The sequence below is a fragment of the Cyprinus carpio genome, chromosome B20 (assembly GCF_018340385.1).
Source record: "Cyprinus carpio isolate SPL01 chromosome B20, ASM1834038v1, whole genome shotgun sequence".
Lineage (NCBI taxonomy): Eukaryota > Metazoa > Chordata > Actinopteri > Cypriniformes > Cyprinidae > Cyprinus > Cyprinus carpio.
This window is the reverse complement of record NC_056616.1, coordinates 18,782,914-18,803,095: the sequence shown is the minus strand read 5'-3', so window position 1 is coordinate 18,803,095 and position 20,182 is coordinate 18,782,914. Positions and strand designations below refer to the sequence as shown.

Here is a 20,182-nt window from a genome sequence, read left to right as displayed (position 1 = left end):
AATAAACGGGGACAGAGAGGTTCACGTCTGCACGTAAGTGCATATTGAACCATTGCCGATACAATACCCTAAGACCTTGAGTGAAGTTGCTGTGCCTAGCACGGCTCAGGGTTTCAAGCACTCTTTCACAAATCAAGGGCTTTGCCCAAATTGCATTTTTTTTATCTTCATTTTTTGATAGAGAAGATACAATAGAAAGAAACATGATTGCGATGACAACTTTCAATCCAATTTATCCTAGTTCCTTTTTAATGGGCTGCTCTGACGTGAAATGAACTCCAAGGTTACATGAGCCAAGCGGCTGTGCCCTTCTCTTTACCTTATATACAGCATTGTTGCACATACTGACTCAACAACATTTGAATTCCATCAAAAGTAATTTAGGCACGATCCGTCATGCTGGAAACAGAATAACAAACAAAAAATATGAGACAACGCTAGACTTAATAACAAAAGGTTGCATGTAGGCCTGTAATTGCAGTGTCTTGTATAGCAATTTAGAAACAATACAAAAACACACCTGTTTCCCAATAGCAAACACATCCTATATGTTTTTAATATATAGTTCATATATGCTTGCCAAGAAGTATAAATTAAGTGAGTGCTCACTTTTGTCCTGGTTTCAGTAAAAATACATTGTAAATACCCACATAAAACAAATGACCCTTATTTGAAGAACCAGTTATTGTAATTAATTTTCGAATCAATTTTGACCCCAAAATATTCTTACATCGAAAAAAAGTTTCTTCTTCTCCACTGTTTCTGAAGGACATTTGAGGAGGAACTGACCTTAACAACAAGTATTGCCTGTGTTTTTTGAGATTCCTCTGTATCTGAGCATCCAGGACCTATGACTTCATATTGTTTCCTCCAGTCCTTTTTCTATTCTGAGAAACCATTCCTAATTAATCTATTTTCTCCCTTTCAGAGCCACCTACCTCAGACTTAGCAGATCAATAAAAACCCTCCGACTAAATACATTCTGATTTAGATGCGTCTGTTTATCAGTAAATTAAATCACCCTAATTTTCTTATCTTGGTAGCATGACATTTAAATAAAGTCACTTAAATAAAGCATCTACCAGATAGCAAATGAGCGATAACTAGATGAGTTTACACAGTTTTTAATACTGTTTATGTGCTGTGGATAAACAACACCTGGGAATAATTAATTTCACTTTTTAATTATCAAAATTAATTTTGATAATTCCTGCACATAAAATACTAATACTTGCCCTCCAGTTAACAAAACTGATTTCCTCTGAATTAAACTCCTGATGGTCAAGAAGAAAAAGCTTTTAAGGCAGACTAAATTTCTACAACGACTAAAGCTAGGATCGTCTCTTAGATATTTCAGCGGAAGCAAACAGAGACGCTTTAGTTTTGCAAACCACATCATACATGCATGTGTTTGATCCATTTTATTGGAAAATTCTCATAAACAAAACAATGGCACAGCAGTATACAAATCTGGAAACATGCATTGTAGGCAGCACTCGCTGTGTTCCGCCATTACACAGTAAAAACAGACTTGTCTGCAGCTAAGTGGGGCACACGGCACAAGATTAACCACCACGTATAAAGGAGGTTCCCAATTAAGTGCATCCTGCACGGTGAGCTGCTGTACATGTTCTTGAACATTAAAAGCAACACAAGTAGGTTGTAGCAATAACACAGGGAAGCCGATGTGTGTGATAATATAGTGCTTGCATAATTGTGATATAGTTATTTGGTTTGTTTCATTTGATCTTGTACTAATCGTAGTTAGTGGTGCTCTCAGACAAAACTACCGTAAATAATTATTAACCACAATGAATTACACATAAGAACGTATTTGATCTGACTTAAAGTGGTAATATTAACATTATGGATTTGTGAATCAAAACAGAAAGACTGAAACAATCTATAAGCAGAGATCAAAAAAGTACTTTTGGAGAAGTGAAGGGACACAACTAACGCTAGAGAACATTTTCAATTATTTTGTAAATGTTTTGGACACCCTATGGTTCATGCTAAGATTCTGTTGCTGTTAAGAATGATTCAAACCTTTCTTATTGCTTGTGGGCCATGTTTGTGTGTGTGTGTGTGCGTGTGTAGAGTCCAGACCGGTTCAGGCTTGTCTAATTTTGGAAGGGGTGTAGTTTTTATCCACTGACTCCTCCTGTAGAAACATGTGCAGGCAGCGCTCATTTTGGGCCAATGGATGACCAGCCACTCTGGAAAAACCAGACCAAAAAATGCATATTAGCCACCATTAAAATATTATGCAAGGACACACACTGTAAAGCAAGGGAGAGAGAGGGAGAGAGAGAGATAGAGAGGGAGAGGAGGCGGAATCAACTTTGACCCCAATCAAGATACAACTCTTAGATATTATTAGGAGGCTGTGACATTCTGCAGCATTCTTCTTCAGATCATAAATCATCCAGCATGAATTTCAGAGTGATAATATCGAAATTTAATTACGCATATCTTTAAAAACAGTAGAATGAGCCATGCTAATTAAACTCATTATTTTACCATTCAATCTATTCCAGCTTCCAGTGGAATTAAAAAAAGGACCCTCACACCTCTAAAATTAGACGATGCTCACGATGTTACAAGTCAAGATGACGGAGGATCATTCAGGCAAATGTAAAGACATGCTGTACAAATCCACTCACACATAGTCTAGAAGTATGATGGGAATGCGTCCCCCTTCTCCAGGTGCTATTAGTAGCGAACAATGACATTTAATTCAGGAATTTTTGGTAAAAGAAAAAAGCTGTTCGTCTCGTATTAAAATTCAAACAGGTAGAGCCGGCGCATTTGCACATGAAACAAAGATAATGGCAAAGTGTGCAATCACAGCAAATAATTACAATCGAACTGTAACTTTTATTGTCTCAGTCGGCGGGGGAACGGTACCTCGGATCAAAAATAAGCAGGAGTGCACACAACATCTTGTAGGGAAAAGGTATGCACGCCTGTAATTTCACTCGCAATTATCATAAATTACACATCAAAAATAAAACAAATGTAAAAAGTAAAGCTGGTGCACTTGCGGCCTCTCATCAGTTTTGATCATTCTGTAGGTAATTATGAGAGAAGAAAAAATAAATGTGAGGGAAGACATCAAATGACAAAAAGGCTGACAAGTGTCTGTTTTTCTCTTTTACTGAAGTACCTTAACCCAAAAACTCAAAATTAACAGAGAGAGGAAAAACTATTGTAATTCTTTATCATGATAACCGCTTCAGTCTTCTTTATAAAAACAGTTCAGAGGTGCCAAGGCTTAAAGAAGTTAAGAGAAAGGACACGCAGTAGAGGACTATGTTCATTTTGTCATATCATACAATTTATATATAAAATGTGTTATTGTCTTAGGACAACTTTGATGAACTTTTCTGATCCACTTCAGATGTTGACTACTGTGTGTGTGTCTCTCTGTCTCTCTCTCTCTGTCTCTCTGTCTATATATATATATATATACACATAATTTTGTCAAAATTGTCATTTTTAATAGTTATTTTTGTACCATGTGTGTTATACTACATTTGTTTATTTTTACATTAATAAGGTAGGCAGTCCTAACCTCTCTCAATGCAGAATTGGTTAAACAGGATCGTTATCGTTTCTGGAATGCAGTGGATATCCCACTATAAATATCCTGGAATTATTTGAAGTCTACGTGAATCATGTGATGATCAAGCATTTTGAATTTCCATTGTCACAACTCTCTCTCTTTTAACGGCTCTGGGCTGTTCTGACTGGTTTGCCTAATTGACCGATCCTGCATTGAGAGAGGTTAGGACTGCCTACCTTATTAACATACGAACACAGAAATAAATAAATGTAGAAATAAATGTAAAAATAAATAAATGTAGTATAACACAAATGGTACAAAAATAGCACAATTAAAAATGACACTTTTGACAAAATGATTTATTTATTCATTCATTTATGCATATCAGCATTTATTTATTTATTTATTTATTTATGCATTTCTACATATATTTATTTATTTCAGCAATCAACTATTTAATTCATTAATTATTTTTATTTTTTTATTTTATCATTTAATTATGTATTTATTCATTAATTTATTTATACTTAAGTAATTTCTCATCCTCCATAGTTTTGAATGAAAAGTTATTAGGATGACCAGGAAAGATATTCTTTTTGACACGCTATTTTGTTCATATTTTGGCTTTTTAAGGTTCTGAATATTAGTGGAAAACTAATTTAGCATCGTGAACTGAATGTTGGCCATAGAGATGCTGCAACACAGTAATTTTCCTTCAACTTAAACAGTACAGCATGACGCTAGCAACTCCAAAGTCATGAGTTTGACTGCCAAGAAATACATGAACTGATAAAATGTACACCTGTAATGCAGTGCTAATTGAGTTTGGATAAAAGAATCTTCACAAAGAATACTTAATTTGGAAAAAGATACGTTAATTGTTAAATTTGGAGCTAATTCTGTCCTTATTTGTGAAATTTGCTCGTTTGGTTCAAGGTAAAAACCAAAGATTAATGTTTCTGGTGAACAGAAATGCAAGGTATCTGGAGGAACTTGCGACTCACTTGTTGAGGAACTGTTCTAGGCCTTGCCGCCGTTCTTCGATAAAAGAGTCGTCAAATATACCGTCATCCCCACGGAATGGGAGCTGCCTGAACAGAGCCTTTCCAGGAAGAGGAGGAACTACCACCTATTTGAAATGCAAAAACTTCATTCACGTTACATACATCTCAGAATGCAATCACTGGTCTCTTACAATCACTTCAAACATCATTACCTGAACTACAGAATCATTTCCAATCCAATAACTGAAAAAGCATTACTCTTAAATGTTTCTAGTTGAAATGGACCAACACTTTATTCTTCACCAATAGTTCACCTTGCTTTCTCTCTCCAGCTCTCCTCTCAGCCACTCAAAGTCGCTGTATCTCCTCCGGACACGTGACTCCTTCAGCTTGAAGATAGGGAGGTTTGTCTGCGAAGAGTGAGAATTAAACATCTGAAACATCATGTCCATCTTAGATTAAGGCAGACCGTTTCAAAACAGATGCACATTTTTAAGTAAAAGTAATTTGAAAACCACGTTAAGACTGACGGTGTAGCTGAACAGCATCATTAATTCAATAAAACCAAGTTCAGTATTAGAGTAAAGCATTAAATAAATAGGAAGAGTCCACAAAAAGGCCCACAGAGACACTACAACAGGGGCACTGGAGAGGCAGATGTTTATGAAATAAAAGAACAGCCTGATGACAGCGTTCAAGGAGAAGCTGAAGAGGCAAAAGGCAGCGTAAGTAACAAACACACAGACGGGAATAAAAGTACAGATCAATACTCAACGCAGAGTCCAAACAGATGAATACACAGTGGAAGAGACTGTAAGTTAAACGAATAAATGAACATGTGCTTTGGGGACAAAGTCTCATGTGGGCCCTAATTGGACAGGAAGAGTTGAAATGTTCATCGATCCTCAGTTACCCCAAGACCCTTCCTTTTTCCATCGCTCATTCTCTCCCTCCATCTCTTCAGCTGCTCCAAGTCAGGTTTTTAGCCTTGAGTGGGTCTCTTCAGAAAGTGTAGATCTCTCCTCACAATGAGGAACATTGATGAAATACCCACCACTTCAGCTTCCCCCCACCTCTATTTTTTAAGTCTTTATCCAACTCTGCTTGTTTCCCATCTCTATTAACTTGACTCATTTCTGTTTTACTTCTTATGTCTCAGTAAACCATATATATTAACGTATTAAATTAATAAATTAAATGACTGAAGTGAAAATGTCCAATAATAAAGAAGTTAGCAACATAATATGAGCAGTATTCAGCTGGTCATACAATCTCAAAATGACCACCCCAACAAGATGACCCAGTCCATGTAGAATTAAATAGTTGACGGTAGCCATTGACTTTTTTCCTTACTATTGAAGTCAATGGCTACCAGCAACTGCATGTTTGGTTACCCACATTCGTCAAAAAATCTTTTATGTTCAACAGAAGAAAAAAAAATTCATACAGGTTTGGAACAGCATGATGGTTAGTAAATGATGACAATTTTCCTTTTAACTTTCTATTCATCAAAGAATCCTGAAAAAAAAAGTATCAGAGTGACTTTCTGACCCCAAACTTTTGAAGTGTAAATTTTTAAATTTATCAAAACTCAGAGATATTTGACCCCCAAATAAAAAAAAAAATGTATGTATGTATATATGTATATATGTGTGTGTGTGTGTGTGTGTGTGTGTATTATTCATAGGAATATTTTGTATAACTTCCAATCTAATCATTCACATTAATTTTTTTTTTGTCGTAACCTCCTCACACCACTTTACCACTTTAATCCCGCAATACCAACTACAATCTTTATAACTGCAAACTCTGATCTAGGCATTTCCTCAACCCACGCTGTCATATAAGATGGGGATTAACTCAATAGCTTTGAGAGCAGGGTAACTTTAGTGCCGAGGAAGCGTTTAGTAGCAACCTCGCAGAGGTGCTGACTAATACTTTGTGAATGGCTGAACCACTGGGTTTACGTTCCCACTAAGTAAGGAGGTCAAAAGAAGTTAATCCCTATGTCAATTGATCGCAGTAACAGGTAATTTAATACACACACTCATGACAATAACATCATGGTTTCAGGACTATTATGTGGTACACGGTCACACTGGAGGAAGAGTTAGTTAGTTATTGAACAGGATTAGTTCTTAGGCCAAGGATGAAAGCCCATTTATATTGAAAACTTCTTAAAACACACACACACACACACACACACACACACACACACACACACACACACACACACAAATGATAAAGGCCTACAAAAGTGTCAACAGGTCAGGTTCTGTTTCTTATTTCACTCTACGTCTTCAGTCATGTGTTTACAAGGTGAAGCAGGGGACAAGATTGAAAAAAATTGTGAAGTCTGACAACAGCCAGTGCTCCACACATAGATCTAATCTCATCATCATCCAGTCTGTCTGGAATCACATAAAGAAAGAGAACAAAGTGAGAGACTAAATCCAGAAGAACTCTGGCAACGTATGCAAGATGCTTCAAGAAACCTACCTGCAAAGCTCAAGTACTGTTAAAAGTTTTAGGCACTTGTGTAAAAATGCTGAAAAATGAGGATGCTGTCAAAAATAATTGCATAAATAGATTTTCTTTATTGATTAACTTCTATTAACTAAATTAAATAACATTTGGGGTGACCATCCTTAGCGTTTAAAGCAGCTTTAGCCCTAGGTGCACTTGTGCATAGTTTTTCAGATAGCTTTGCAAACTGATATTTCCTACTGACCTACTATATCTATCTATCTCCAAGCTGGTTAGTGATCTCTTCTCTTATTTGCAAAAAAAAAAAAACCTGTCAGCTTTACATCACCTTCTAATATAGAGGCTATTTTGAAGTCATTTAGGCCAGAGCAGGGGACATCAATGAAAACAGAAAATCAATGGTCAAGAGTAGAAAGCTCATGGATGATGATGATTATTACTATTATTATATATTACATTTTTCAGTGGCACTTGGTCAAAGGACAAGCTTGCCAATTCTGCCACCGGCCAAAGTGTGTCATTTCTTTGGCACTGTACCAGCAGTACCAGTAATAAAACAGCAAAAATAATAATTGTATCTGAACAGTCTTTCCTAAAAATGCTGCCTGTCTGGTAGTTCCACCACCAGCTCATACCACTAGTCAAATTAATGATGCCATGTTGGGCCCAAAAAAATAAAAAATAAATAAATAAAAAAAAATTAACTTGGAGATCACTTAGAAAGCTGTCTGTACATTAAGATTAGGACAAAGTATTTTTTAATAAATAAATAAAAGTACCTTATGTAACACTTTTACATTGTTACAACAATCTTTAGTTTGAAATAATGGTTTTCTTTTGAACTTTTTATTCATCAAAGAATACCAAAAAAAATGTATCATGGTTTCCATTAAAATAATTAAGCAACACAACTGCTTTGATAATAACAATAAAAAAAATGATAATAATGAGAAAGATTTCTTAAACCTAAAAACAGCATAAGAATGAAGGATCATGTAACACTGAAGACTGGAATAACGGTTGCTTAAAAATTCAGCTTTGAAATCGCAGTAATAAATTACATATTCAGCTATAAAATATACATTTAAAATTGTGATAATTTGACTAATAATTTGATTAATATTGTGACTTCTTTCAAAATCATTTAAACAAAATTACTGTTCCCTAGACTTGAACTTGAAGTGCACAATTTAAATTAATGACAAATACCAAATATTTTACATTTTCTGAAGAAAATGTGGTAGCTGGCCATTCAAAAGTCACCACTACCATGATGAAAGGTCTTGTGCTTAGTTGCTAGGGTGTTCTAACTCCAGTCCCTGTTTCATTGCAAGTCAATGTGATTTGTTTGTCTGTTTTAAGCAAAGTAACATCCCACAACAAGCTGCACGACTGAGGTATCAATCATGTGTGTAGTGCAAACTCCACAGGAAAAGCTGAGGTTTACTACTTTGGTTTAGGGTTTTGTTTAAATCCCTCACCTTAAGTATGAGCAATAGTAATAGTGATGCTTGCAAGCACCACTAATTACACTTCAACAAAAATGCTGTGACGGGAGCAGTGTTGTACTGATGTGTGTGCGCGTATAAAGAGAAAAGGAGGGGTGCGTCCCACTGTATACAGCTGCAGATGTAAACTCTGAAGAGTTTGACTGTCCTCCCTTCACTGCTAATGATCTCAATCAAACCTGAGACAAGCAAACAAAACAGCCCAACAAAGGGCCTGATTACCGTGGCAACCAAAGTTAACCACACAGACGGAAGCCCTTACACATCAAACACTCAATGAGCAGATGAAAACAGCCCAATTCATTAAGACAGCAGCCTTGCGCTGCGGCTAAGACGGGGCTTTTCAAGAGGTCCATCAATACCTGTGAGCGTACTGGTGAGAGGGGAATGGTATGACATGATTAAACCGGCAGGTAATGAGACTCAGCGTCACACGATCAAATGCTTAGAGACTCTCTGATGGTCAGCTATGCTCTCTTGGGTGGTTTTTATGTTAATTCCATAAGCTCCGTGGGATATTTAATGATGTCTGTTTTTAATTATCTCTAGACACCAACTAACAGGACCTGCTACAAACAAAGCCTTCTTGACATGAAGCATAACACTGTGATAACAAGGAGTGATGTGATGTTAATCATGTTAATCAATGTTTTTGACAGTTGCTGCTCTGAGAAAACAGATTTGGTGGGTCGCTTGGTATCTATTTGGTTGCACTTCGTAGCCCTGCCCAGAGTGAAACCTCTATGGTCCAAAAAAACAGCAGCACATAGCTGTATTAAACATCATGCAGCATTTCCACATTCATTGTGAACGGGCAAATAGCTTGTGGCTGGATCACAATGATAAATTTTACACACATATGTAAACATTAATAATAATAATAATAAATGTTACTCGTGAAGCATTAAAGTATCTTGAGCTCTGTGTCTATGACATAACATAGCAAGAAGGCTGTTTAAAATAAAATGAGAACAACATAAACAGGACTAAATTGTCATGAAACATGGCTCGGTTTGGCTCAATTTAAAATTTCAAACTGTCCTTTCACTGGTCAGAATTATATCTATTAACCAGAGGAAGAGGTGTGTTTCGATCAGAAATTACAGCGCCGTGTTGACCCAGAGATTCTGTCTTCAAGATTCAACAGGTATATGGCTCAATGTTATCAGCACATTCATCTCGAGTGAAACTAGGTTCAAAAACGCCCTAAAAATGTCAAACACAAAAACAAAACCACCCAAAAAGAATGGGACAGAGTGACTGAACAAGAAAAAGTCGTAGAGAGACATTATACAGACCGGGTCCATTTTATGCACAACACCCAAAAATAGCCAATTGTGTGAAAGCTGCACTAAAAGCGCTCTTTCTTTTAGTCACTCTTCCGCACTGTTAAAAGCTTCCACATGGCTTATGCCGATATGAGGAGATGGCAGAATCCCGGTCTCTCTTCTCTTTTTCAGATGCATGTGTGTGCTGGGGACAATAGTGTATCCTCATTAGGAGGAGAGAGAGGGCAGTGAAAAAACAGCCGAGAGAGGTCACCTCACCCTGCGTAAGGGCTCTGCGCTGGCTATGCATTAGCTTTTAGCGAGTCGGATCAAGTCAAGTTTAAGAGCGAGCATTTCATCTCTCCGCCCTGCTCTCTCTTTTTCAAAATAAAAGTAGCAAAAATGGAACCACAATGCCATCTCATCGCATCATAGCTCCAAAGAGAAGAGGACAGAGGGACAATGAGAGCACTCGCACCCCACCATCATCCCCCTCCACGTTTTACACACAAAGTCGCTCTCTCACACACCCGCCCAACACCCTCACTCTGCCCCCTGTCTTTGTTCCCATAGCATCAACTCCCACTTTTGATACTGTCATCTCAAGTAGGATATGGTAGCCTTGATACAATATGCTGCCCATTACCATTAAAATAGTTGTCGGGGAGGATGCTGTAGACTTTGGATTACACTTGACTGGGACTGACAACCAGGCAAGCAAGCCATTTTTAGTAATGGCAGAAAGGGAGAGCGAGAGAGAGCGCTTTTTGGAAATTGGAAAAGAGAATGAAAGGGGGATGACGAGGAGGAGGAGGTAAGCAGGGGAGAAAGGGAGTGAAAGATGGGTAGGGAAAGAGAGTGTTGTATACAAAAACGCAGAAGGGGGGCTGAGGATTCTCCTGTCTGTAAACAACGTTGAATCCCAAATCCTCCGTCTGGTGGCTTTTGTGCAGAGTCAGTGGTCTCATGTCACTCAACTTTTACACTGTAAACAAGGTGGCCACAAAACAAGAGTTAATGCCATGGTTAGACTGTCACAATATGTATATAATATTAAATTATATGAACAGAAGTCAACAAGCTTATGTTCTGCTGTCATGTGAATATGAGTTCAAACTATCTGTGACAAATAAAACTGACCTATTCAAGACCAAGACCACGTGTCAGAGTTACAAAGTTGCATAATCCATAAAATGAAAGATTAGTGCAGTTGCTTATTGCTTACGTACTTAACCTGCTTTCCACTTATGATTTAAAGCATCTGTTCTCCAAGTGAACTGTCTCATGAGCAAAATATGACCAATAGGAAAATCAGGCAGAAACCAAACTGATTCATAACAGCACAGCTACACTACCTTTTCAAATTTTGGGTTTCTCTATTGCTTACCAAAGCTTCTTTTATTTGAAAAAAAGCAATAAAAATAATATTGTGGAATATTATTTCAATTTAAAAATAACTGTTTACTCCAGTCTTCAGTTTCACATAGGGGTGCACTATAAATATCGGCCGATAATTAGTGCGCATCACGTCAGTAAAGCCGGTTCTCTAATCAGCTGTAAATTCCATCTGGTGCGTGATTTCACATAGAGCAGCTGTTACTACACAGAGCTGTTGTTAACTGACAAGCTGCGCAAATCCACATTCATTATCAGCTTTGATAAGCTCAGCTTAGTAACAAACAACATATCTCTGAATTAACAGCTGCTCTATGTGAAATCACATACCTGATGGAATTTACAGCTGATTAGAGAACAGTAACAGATGCATACCTGCTTTAAACTAAAGGGACAAATCTCCCCAAAAATATTGTGTTATTACTTACTCACCTTAATGTCGATCCAATCCTGTTTGACTTTCTTTCTTTAGCAAAACACAAAAGAATGAATTCTGAAGAAATGTACTGTGCATTTTCCAGTACACCTAAAATGAATGGGAACGGAGGCTTTCAGGCATCAAAGAGGATGTAAAAGCACAATGAAAGCATCATAAACGTGGTGCATGCAACTCTTGTGGTACATTTTTATGTCTTCTGAAGTCATATGATAGCTTGATAAGAACAGACTAAATTTAAGCTAGCTTCTGCAACTGGAGAGTCAGTCAGTTCACAAACAAATCACTCAGTTTTGGTTTTGTGAACTGAATTGATTGATTGATGACAAAGATTGTACCCACACATCAAGGTATGTCCATAAATCGGACTCTGCTCACATGAACATGCCATGTTCCAAGTTCATTATGTTGAAAATATTCACCTGTTGTTCCATTCTGTCAGTATGGAATGGCATGAGTGTAAATAAATTCTACCTTTAAGTTACAGGTGAACAAAAGAATCCGTCACTAGAGATATGCTTGTCCCAAGATGAGACCAGAGGAGCAGGTGGTGGGGGATGGGCATGTTTTGTGCCATCCAGTGGGGGGTGGGTTTGGCAGGGGGTTAAGACGAGGTCTGCACCCCCATAGTCATTCACACGTTCCACTTTAAAAGAAGGGATTAAGAAGCTTCTCATTCCCTCTCCAAGACACACACACACACACACACACACACAAATATGGCTTGGCTTCTTTCTCTCACTTACCATGCCAGGATCATCTATGGGATGTGGGATATGACGATGGAAAGGATAATGATTGGCCGCCGAGCAAAAGAGAGAAAGCGTGCGTGGATGGTGCGGAAGAGCGTCAAAGAAAGATGCTGCCCTTGGCACGCAAAAGCATGTAATCAACACAGGCAGTGTTACTATGACAAATACAAACAGAATCTCTTTATCTCCTCTCATTGTTGCAATTGGGCTACTTCAGAAGCAAATCAAAAGTTGACAGCTCTGCTCTTTCTCTCAGTCTTGAGGGCTAGAGCAAGAGAGCGATAGCGTGAGAGGTATGTGTGGGGTGTTCCCTTATGCAAAGCAGGGTCACCGCCGACTCCGAGACACACAATAATACTGATTACACGCATATGCTAATTATTATACGCTGATCAAGTACAGTAGCTTTAGATTTGGGCTAATGGCAGGCGGTGGCTCACTATGTAGGCAGGAGAAAGCTAAAAATACTATAGGAAAGCTGGGAAGACAGTGGCCTATTAGCAGACACAACAGCACCTGTCACAACTCATCAGTTGTGGAAAATGACTGCTTAGGACACAGTAAGGGGTTTTGACAATGTCTTATCTGTGCCTCCGCCTCCTTAGGCGAGCACTTTAAATTTAAAATTATTTAATTTCAAAGGAGAATTTGGGCTATTTAGGGAAGAAAACGTGAATTAGATGGAAAGAGTTTCAACAATAAAACCTGAGTCTGATGAACATTTAGTCTTTCATCAAAACTTCTAAAGGAAAGGGGACTGTATTGTTACAAATGTGTCAAGAAGAATAGAATAGAATAGAACAGAACAGAATAGAACTGCAGACCAAAGAACAACTGTGAAATTTGTTTCCACTACTTTCAGGTAATGTTGCAATGTTAAGCTGCAGGGACAGCGAGTACCTTGCTCAAGTGTACAATAGTCAGTGCAATAATTTGTTTACCAACCTAAACCACTAAGATGACCTCTATCTAGGCCATGTATGTACTCTTGCTACAGAGACGTTCACACTGATTTGCAGCAACTAGTGATTTCTGCAATTTGAGAAACATCGATCATTTGCGATAAGTTCAAAGATGAGCTCAACTTCGCGCAAATAAGCAGTAATGCAATGTGGTGACTACCAATGGAAGTACAGAGAGTTATTCAGCTCCTGATACAGTTGGATACATCAGTAGAACATGATCGAAAACAACAGTGCGGCTGGACAGATATGAGTCCCAATCAAATACTGTGGACAACTGAGAGCTGTAACAATTTTTTTTCTTAGTTCTAGAAATCTTCTAAAACTAAAGGGAAGAATTAACTTACACCAACCAATCATACACAAGCAGGGCTCCAAACTGCGACCAAATTCTGCCGGTGCAAGTAAATTTTGTGTGCGGTTGCACTGGCGCGACCACCGCATTGTTCAAGTCACGCTGCCATTTCTGTCACATGAGAAACATCAAACAGCAAATGAAACAAAAGCATAACAAAATAGCGCTTCTCGTTTGAGCTGCACAGCGCGGACTGTTTAACAGCTTTGACCGGGACCCAAACAAACTAGTCCGAGCTCAGAACAGCTTTACTCGGGAACCAAAGTTGATTTCACGACACTGTTACTGCACAGCGCTGCGAGATCCAGTGAGAAGCGTTTGAATTCACATCAGAATGAATAAAGGTCGCTACGAGATCAAGTGAGAAGCATTCGAATTCTGCACAGAGTTCTGAGTTATAAACAGATCAAACAGCGCTGACATAGAAAACCAGAAGCAGTAACGCTAACTGTAATCATGGTGTTGTGGCAGAAATAGTCAAATGTTATTACATTATTCATTTCAGGGTTTGTGCAGCATTTTGAGAGAGAAATTCAAGCAATTTTCAATGACTACAAGCATTTCGCACAACTGTTTCCAGCACTTTAAAGCTCCTAAATGATCAAATTTGAATTTTATTTTCAATGGGATGACCAAAATATACTGTGGTGAACCAACACTTAGGGCCGTTTCATAGTCAAGGCATCGGTACGCATACGTGTCCCCAAGACTACGCATCGCTACGCTTCGGCCGCCATTATGCGTCGGTGCGTAGCCAAATGTGTCGTCCTAGTTTTTGATATGTGACGCGCCGATGCACTATGCGTTGTCAGTGGGGGCAACATTGCAAGTATTGTACATTAATTCAAGTATATTATGTTTACAGAAGAAGAGGTTACTTACGCGAGCTTATAAGTATAACATACCATCGCCTATCTCTGCGCTGCCTTTGTTGCCGCCGATGTAAAATCAGCAATAGAATGCGCTCCTCTTCAGTTGCCATTGTGATCTGAATATCACGTGACCCGACTCTACTTACCCCTGTTGCATGAGCGGTGTATTGCATACACGCATCGCCCGTGACACTTGCGTCCACTGTTTAGACTATGAAAGGGAGCGATGTAATGGCCCTTATGTGAAATTAAAAAAAATCTCAAATTACCACTATAACCTGTAGATGGCAGCAGAGGAGCACTTATTGGCCTATTAGTTATTCATTTATACTTTTTACTTTATATTTTGAAATTATAAAATTACTATTATAAAATATCGAATCATCAAGAAGATATCAGATTTTGTCAGTTTCGCTCTTTTTTTGTTTATGAAGTAAAAAACGTCAGAGTGCTTTGAAAAACAAACTTTTCTTCAATTTGCGACTAAATCACACAATCACTCAAGTTGTTGGTCAGTTTCATTAGACTATAAAAGAATAATGGTACTGTACATTTAATAAGAGTACAATATATATCTTTTCTACATAAAAATGTGATTTTGCACACGTTACTGTTGTTAATAAAATACATTTTGTAAGTTTCCCAACTCGAGCTTAGTGCTTTACTGTTAAATGTATATAAACATGAAATAAACAAGAAATTAACATGTAATATTATTAGTAACTGCACTTATGCAAAACAATAGTAATTTAATCATATCATATATATTTGTCATATCTCTCTGAAATTAAAAGAATACTGCACATTGTAATCTCTGAGACCCTGCATCCTCATATGAGGGCATTATATTTTAGTGAACTTCTCTGAGACAATACATGCCACAGATTTAATGTCCTGTACAGAGCATATTCCTGGCTTTTCAGAGATACTAAATGTTTGGATGTTTCAACATGACCACTCCCTTTCCTTGTTAATTTAGTCAGTGGTGTAGCGGACGGGCACGCGGGGCACACACTGCGGCGATAACCTCCCCATGCTAATCTGTGTCATATCATGTGTCAACGAAAGGCAGAGATATTAGAGCCCTACACGGGCCACAATCTAGGCCCTATCCCGGCCCATGTCCGACAGCTCATCAGAATTCTCGGCCCGAGTCTGACCCGAGCCCGTCTTTTTTTCCCCTTTCTGCCAAAACAGCTTATATACTGTTTCAGCTACTAAAATAGTTCGGTTTTGTATGAAATGGCAAAGTGATTACATTTTGTTTCATTATTTTATTAAGTTCATTTAGAAAAACATTTGGAACATTTTTGTTCATTAAATGTAAGTTTTTGTTTTATAAAGTATCAAACAAGCCGCCAGCGGCAGACAGTGAGTTGATCATATCCTATTTGATCAATTTAGCCTTCTCAAATCATCACAACTTGCCTAAAACAAAATCTATAGATATAAAACAGCTCAGGCATATCCAATCATTTGTGCGGAGAGTGGAAGCTGAAGCACGCTTTACAGGACATGGAGGCGCCAGCGCAATCACTTGCATTGGGAACATTTTAAAATACGCCATAATTTTTGCTCATAAAGGTAAAAGTAATACAGCATTCAGAACTGTAAAGGGTCTACTTTTATTTGTATGCACTCACAATATCAACAAAATGGTGTGCTTTTATAAAATTAAGAAGAAAAAACAGGATTCTTTCTGCAGTTTCGATTTTGAGCAGGAGTACTTCTGATAAACCAAAACTCAGCGAATACTTGCCTCACTGACTTGCTAAATATATCTATAGAAAACTTAATTTAACTTAAATAATTCAAATCAAAAACAAAAACTCTTTCATTATAAAATCCCTAAAGATGCATTTCATTTAGTGTTTCCAATTAGCCCTACACATTCTTCCTATTATTATGCCTATTAATAAATTACAATTAATGTACACTGCAATAATTTCATAGTGCCGCATAATTCTGTATTATCCTCACAGCACACATGATGTGCTGTGAGGATAATAGAAGATTAGGTAATTGAAAATGTTTTTTTAAAAGGTTTTTTTAAAAACAGGTCTATTAATTTATACAATGATACAACTGTTATCAGCATATATTGAAGTAGATTAGTCTTTTGTCATCTCTCTGAGAGAATATGCGCCGTTAATGCAGCGTTAGAAATCTCCGTCAATTTTTTTACGTTCACTTTCTTTAGGCTATAGTGAATTGACTGAGGTTAAGACTTGTATAATATTGCGCAAATATTGCATGTTGCTTGTGGGCTCACATTCATGGTTTAAAACAAAAAATATTTCTTTATTTATTTATCTTTTTTATTTATAGAAATTTACCTGGAAAAGGGGTCCTAGGACTTGAGGTAGTGCGGGGGGGCGCAGCGTTTTTCCGCTATGCCACTGAATTTAGAGACATTCTTATGGAAATATGATAATATTTTGTAATTATCATTTAAATCTGACAATTTTTTTTTAAACTCAAAACAATAAATCAACATCACACAAAAAGGCTGCAAATAAAGAAAACAAAATATGACTTTCTGTTACAAAACAGGACGTTGATTTCATACATGTTGTCCTCATATGAAGACACCGGGACTAAAAGCATGTTTATTACGCATTTTGGGAGACACAACAAATGAGCAGGGAAAGAAATTATATTTCAATATTCCTATGAAATATATATTATTATGAAAATCTTGTCAATTATTACTCCCATTATTACACTTCTTTTTTCATTACATGTTGCCCCAAAAAAACATTAATATGCAAATTAGATTTAGTTTATAGATACATTACATATAATGAGAAAACCTGTGTATGGCCATTTTACACACATTTTGCATAAAGAAAATTATCTTTATACAAAGTTTAGTTAAAAAAAAAAAAAATCCTGAAAACTAAAAATGTATTGGGGATTTTAAAAAATAAATTTTTCTTGCCTATGAATGTTCATGTCTTTTTATTTTTAAAAAATTGAGTCCCAATGTCCTCTACCAAGAACGTAGCATAACTTATGAATGAAATATCATCTTTTTAATGCTCTATACAATGTAATGACATGAAAAAATACTATTTTTTTCCTAAAATGTTTAAGAGGTTAAGTCTTATCAAAACATTGGTCAGTAATACAGTAAAAAATGGAGAAAATATGTGAACAATTGCATTGCAGGCTGATTTAAGGTGTGTCCCTAAATTTTCTGCTTGTGCTACTAAAAATTTTCAGTCATTGATCCCAGAAAAAATAGATTAAGTATCCATGTCCACTGCTTTTCAGGGGAAAAAAAATAATACAAGTAAATTGAAGTAATGCAAAACAGAAAGCGAATTTAACTAAAAAATGTAAATTTTAAAAAATAAATGTTCTTGTTTCTATGAAATGTTCATGTTTTTTATTTTTAAAAACAGTCCCAATGTCCTATAGCATATATATATATATATATATATAAAGATATATATATATATAAAATAAGAGGTAAGTCTATATATATAAATATATCAGCAAATGCATTAAATTGAACCATATATCTAGAAGCTTGTAAGTAGCTTGCTATAGCATTAATAGCAATCTCATTGTTTGACATTGAACGCTATCCGAATTTCATCTTAATTAATATCAGCAAATGCATTCAATTGCATCATTGCTCAGTCTGGGCATCTGAATAAAAAGGAGGCATTTTTTTCCTTCTTGAGTATGAGCTCTATCTTCTCTTTTATTAGTACATGTTCTACTATCATACAAATAAACTTTTTCATTTCAAAATATATATATATTTGGATTATTGTTTATTATGTCAGGGTTTACAAGGTTAATAAAGTGAACTTTGGTGACATGTATGTAGTCTTTGCATTCATTTCAATGAGGGGCAAATAAACATTCATCATTTGCAAGTTTAGCTGTCATTGGATACCTAGCTAATCTTAATTACATGTACCATGACTTTTTCTTTTTACCATGGGAATTTGGGAGGTTTGCATGCTATTTGGCCTGTCGGTCATTTTATCAGATGTAAGGTCAATTCCATGCATAACAGCGCACAAACACACATATGCAAAGCAGATGGCAGCCGTGTGTGTCTCACTGTTCAAAACTTCCTCTAACATTCAGAATAATTTTGCCAACAAATCATGAGGGTATGCATTTTGTTAGCACAAATATGGGTAAAGCTGACTCATGTCTTAGGAATGAGGAGTGTGCAAGTGTGGGAAATTCACTGATGCAATAACCATAATCTACAGAGCGAGTTCAGAAGAATTTGATCATAAGTCAACTTACTGAAACAGGCGTAAAATCAATTCTGCTTAACTTGGGTACATATGAGGACAAGAACGAGGGATATAAATTAAAATTAACATAAAGCACTTTAACTAGCAAACTGAAAAGGTCTCATTTGATAAAGAAGATGTGCATCATTATCATTATAAGCACCATTATCTTGGGCTTACACAAAGGGGTGTGGTCACACAGACTACATGCTTGAGATCTAAATGGAAATAGCTTGAAACTCTCTCATGCAAATTAGACACATACCAACTAAACTGTGTTCTTGACTGCACAACATACTTTAGTCGACCATTACAGTCACGCTTAATATTTAGGTCAATACCAAAAGGAAAAATTAAAGGGATATTTCACCAAAAACATTCTAATCTGTCATCCTCCACATTTTGTTCCAAACCTGTATTCATTCTTATTAAGACAACACACAAGAAGGGAGATGTTAGGCAGAATGTTAACAACACCTTTCAATGAATCTGATTTCCATACAATGACAGCTTCAGTGACATCTCCTTTTGTGTTCCACTGAAGAAAGAAAGTTATATGGGCTTGATAAACATGAATGTGTGCTCAATGCGTTGCTGAATCAAAACCAAAACAAAGCTGAACAGTGACACCGTTATGGAAATATTTAGCAAGCCATCAAGTTTTACAAAGTTACACCTGGACGCATTATTAACTAACGTGAGCTTGGCTACACCATACTATTAGCACTCGTTTGAATCGCATTAAGAGTGTATTTAAGCTTCAGTAAGGACAGATCAGTGTGTCCGAGAGTATGATATCTGATCAGGCCAGCACTGGCTGCTCACCTTCAGTCTGATCTCGTACGTCGTGAACCTGTTCCGACCGACGCCAACCGTCTCGGGGTTTGAAACATCAATCTCTAGAAAGTTACTCGGTGGCCCATACGCATCGTTCAGGTTTTGTGGTTTAGTGTACAGCCTTCTCGTGTCTGCTATGGCCTCAGCCATGGCTTTCCGTTACAGGTTTGAGCAAACAAATAGGTATCGATTGCACTTCCGATCAGCTGAGGAACAGCTGACATGTGACATACCAACAGGGTCACGTGGTAATATCTCTGGGCTCTGATTGGATAAAAGCTGTCATAGTGACTAGAGTGTACTTTTCAGTGTACATGTAAAGTCGAAAATGTTATAGGCTATAAATGACTATTTATAACCGTAGTAACTAGCGTGTATGCAGTCACGTGCCACTGTTCTGAGCTGCTGGATAAATGCTAGCAAAGCAAGTGCATTTTTTGTTGGACATCTGTAATGTTTAACTTTTACAGGTTATA

The 20,182-nt window shown here is 37.0% G+C and overlaps 1 protein-coding gene across 2 annotated transcripts; it reads right to left on the bottom strand.

Annotated features, from left to right (window-relative positions):
- Positions 1 to 1,406: 1,406 nt before the first annotated feature.
- On the bottom strand, positions 1,407 to 19,932 carry LOC109071463 (sorting nexin-3). Of its 2 annotated transcripts, XM_019087904.2 has the most exons (5): positions 19,695 to 19,932; positions 4,884 to 4,979; positions 4,570 to 4,694; positions 2,664 to 2,709; positions 1,407 to 2,216 (listed from the first exon to the last, which is right to left on the bottom strand). In XM_019087904.2, exons 1-5 carry the CDS (start codon positions 19,854 to 19,856, stop codon positions 2,187 to 2,189), a joined length of 459 nt encoding a protein of 152 aa, XP_018943449.1. In that variant the 5' UTR covers positions 19,857 to 19,932; the 3' UTR covers positions 1,407 to 2,186. The 2 variants fall into 2 exon arrangements, with proteins under 2 accessions (XP_018943449.1, XP_018943448.1); XM_019087903.2 differs by lacking the exon at positions 2,664 to 2,709 and having other exon boundaries at positions 19,695 to 19,927.
- Positions 19,933 to 20,182: the final 250 nt, after the last annotated feature.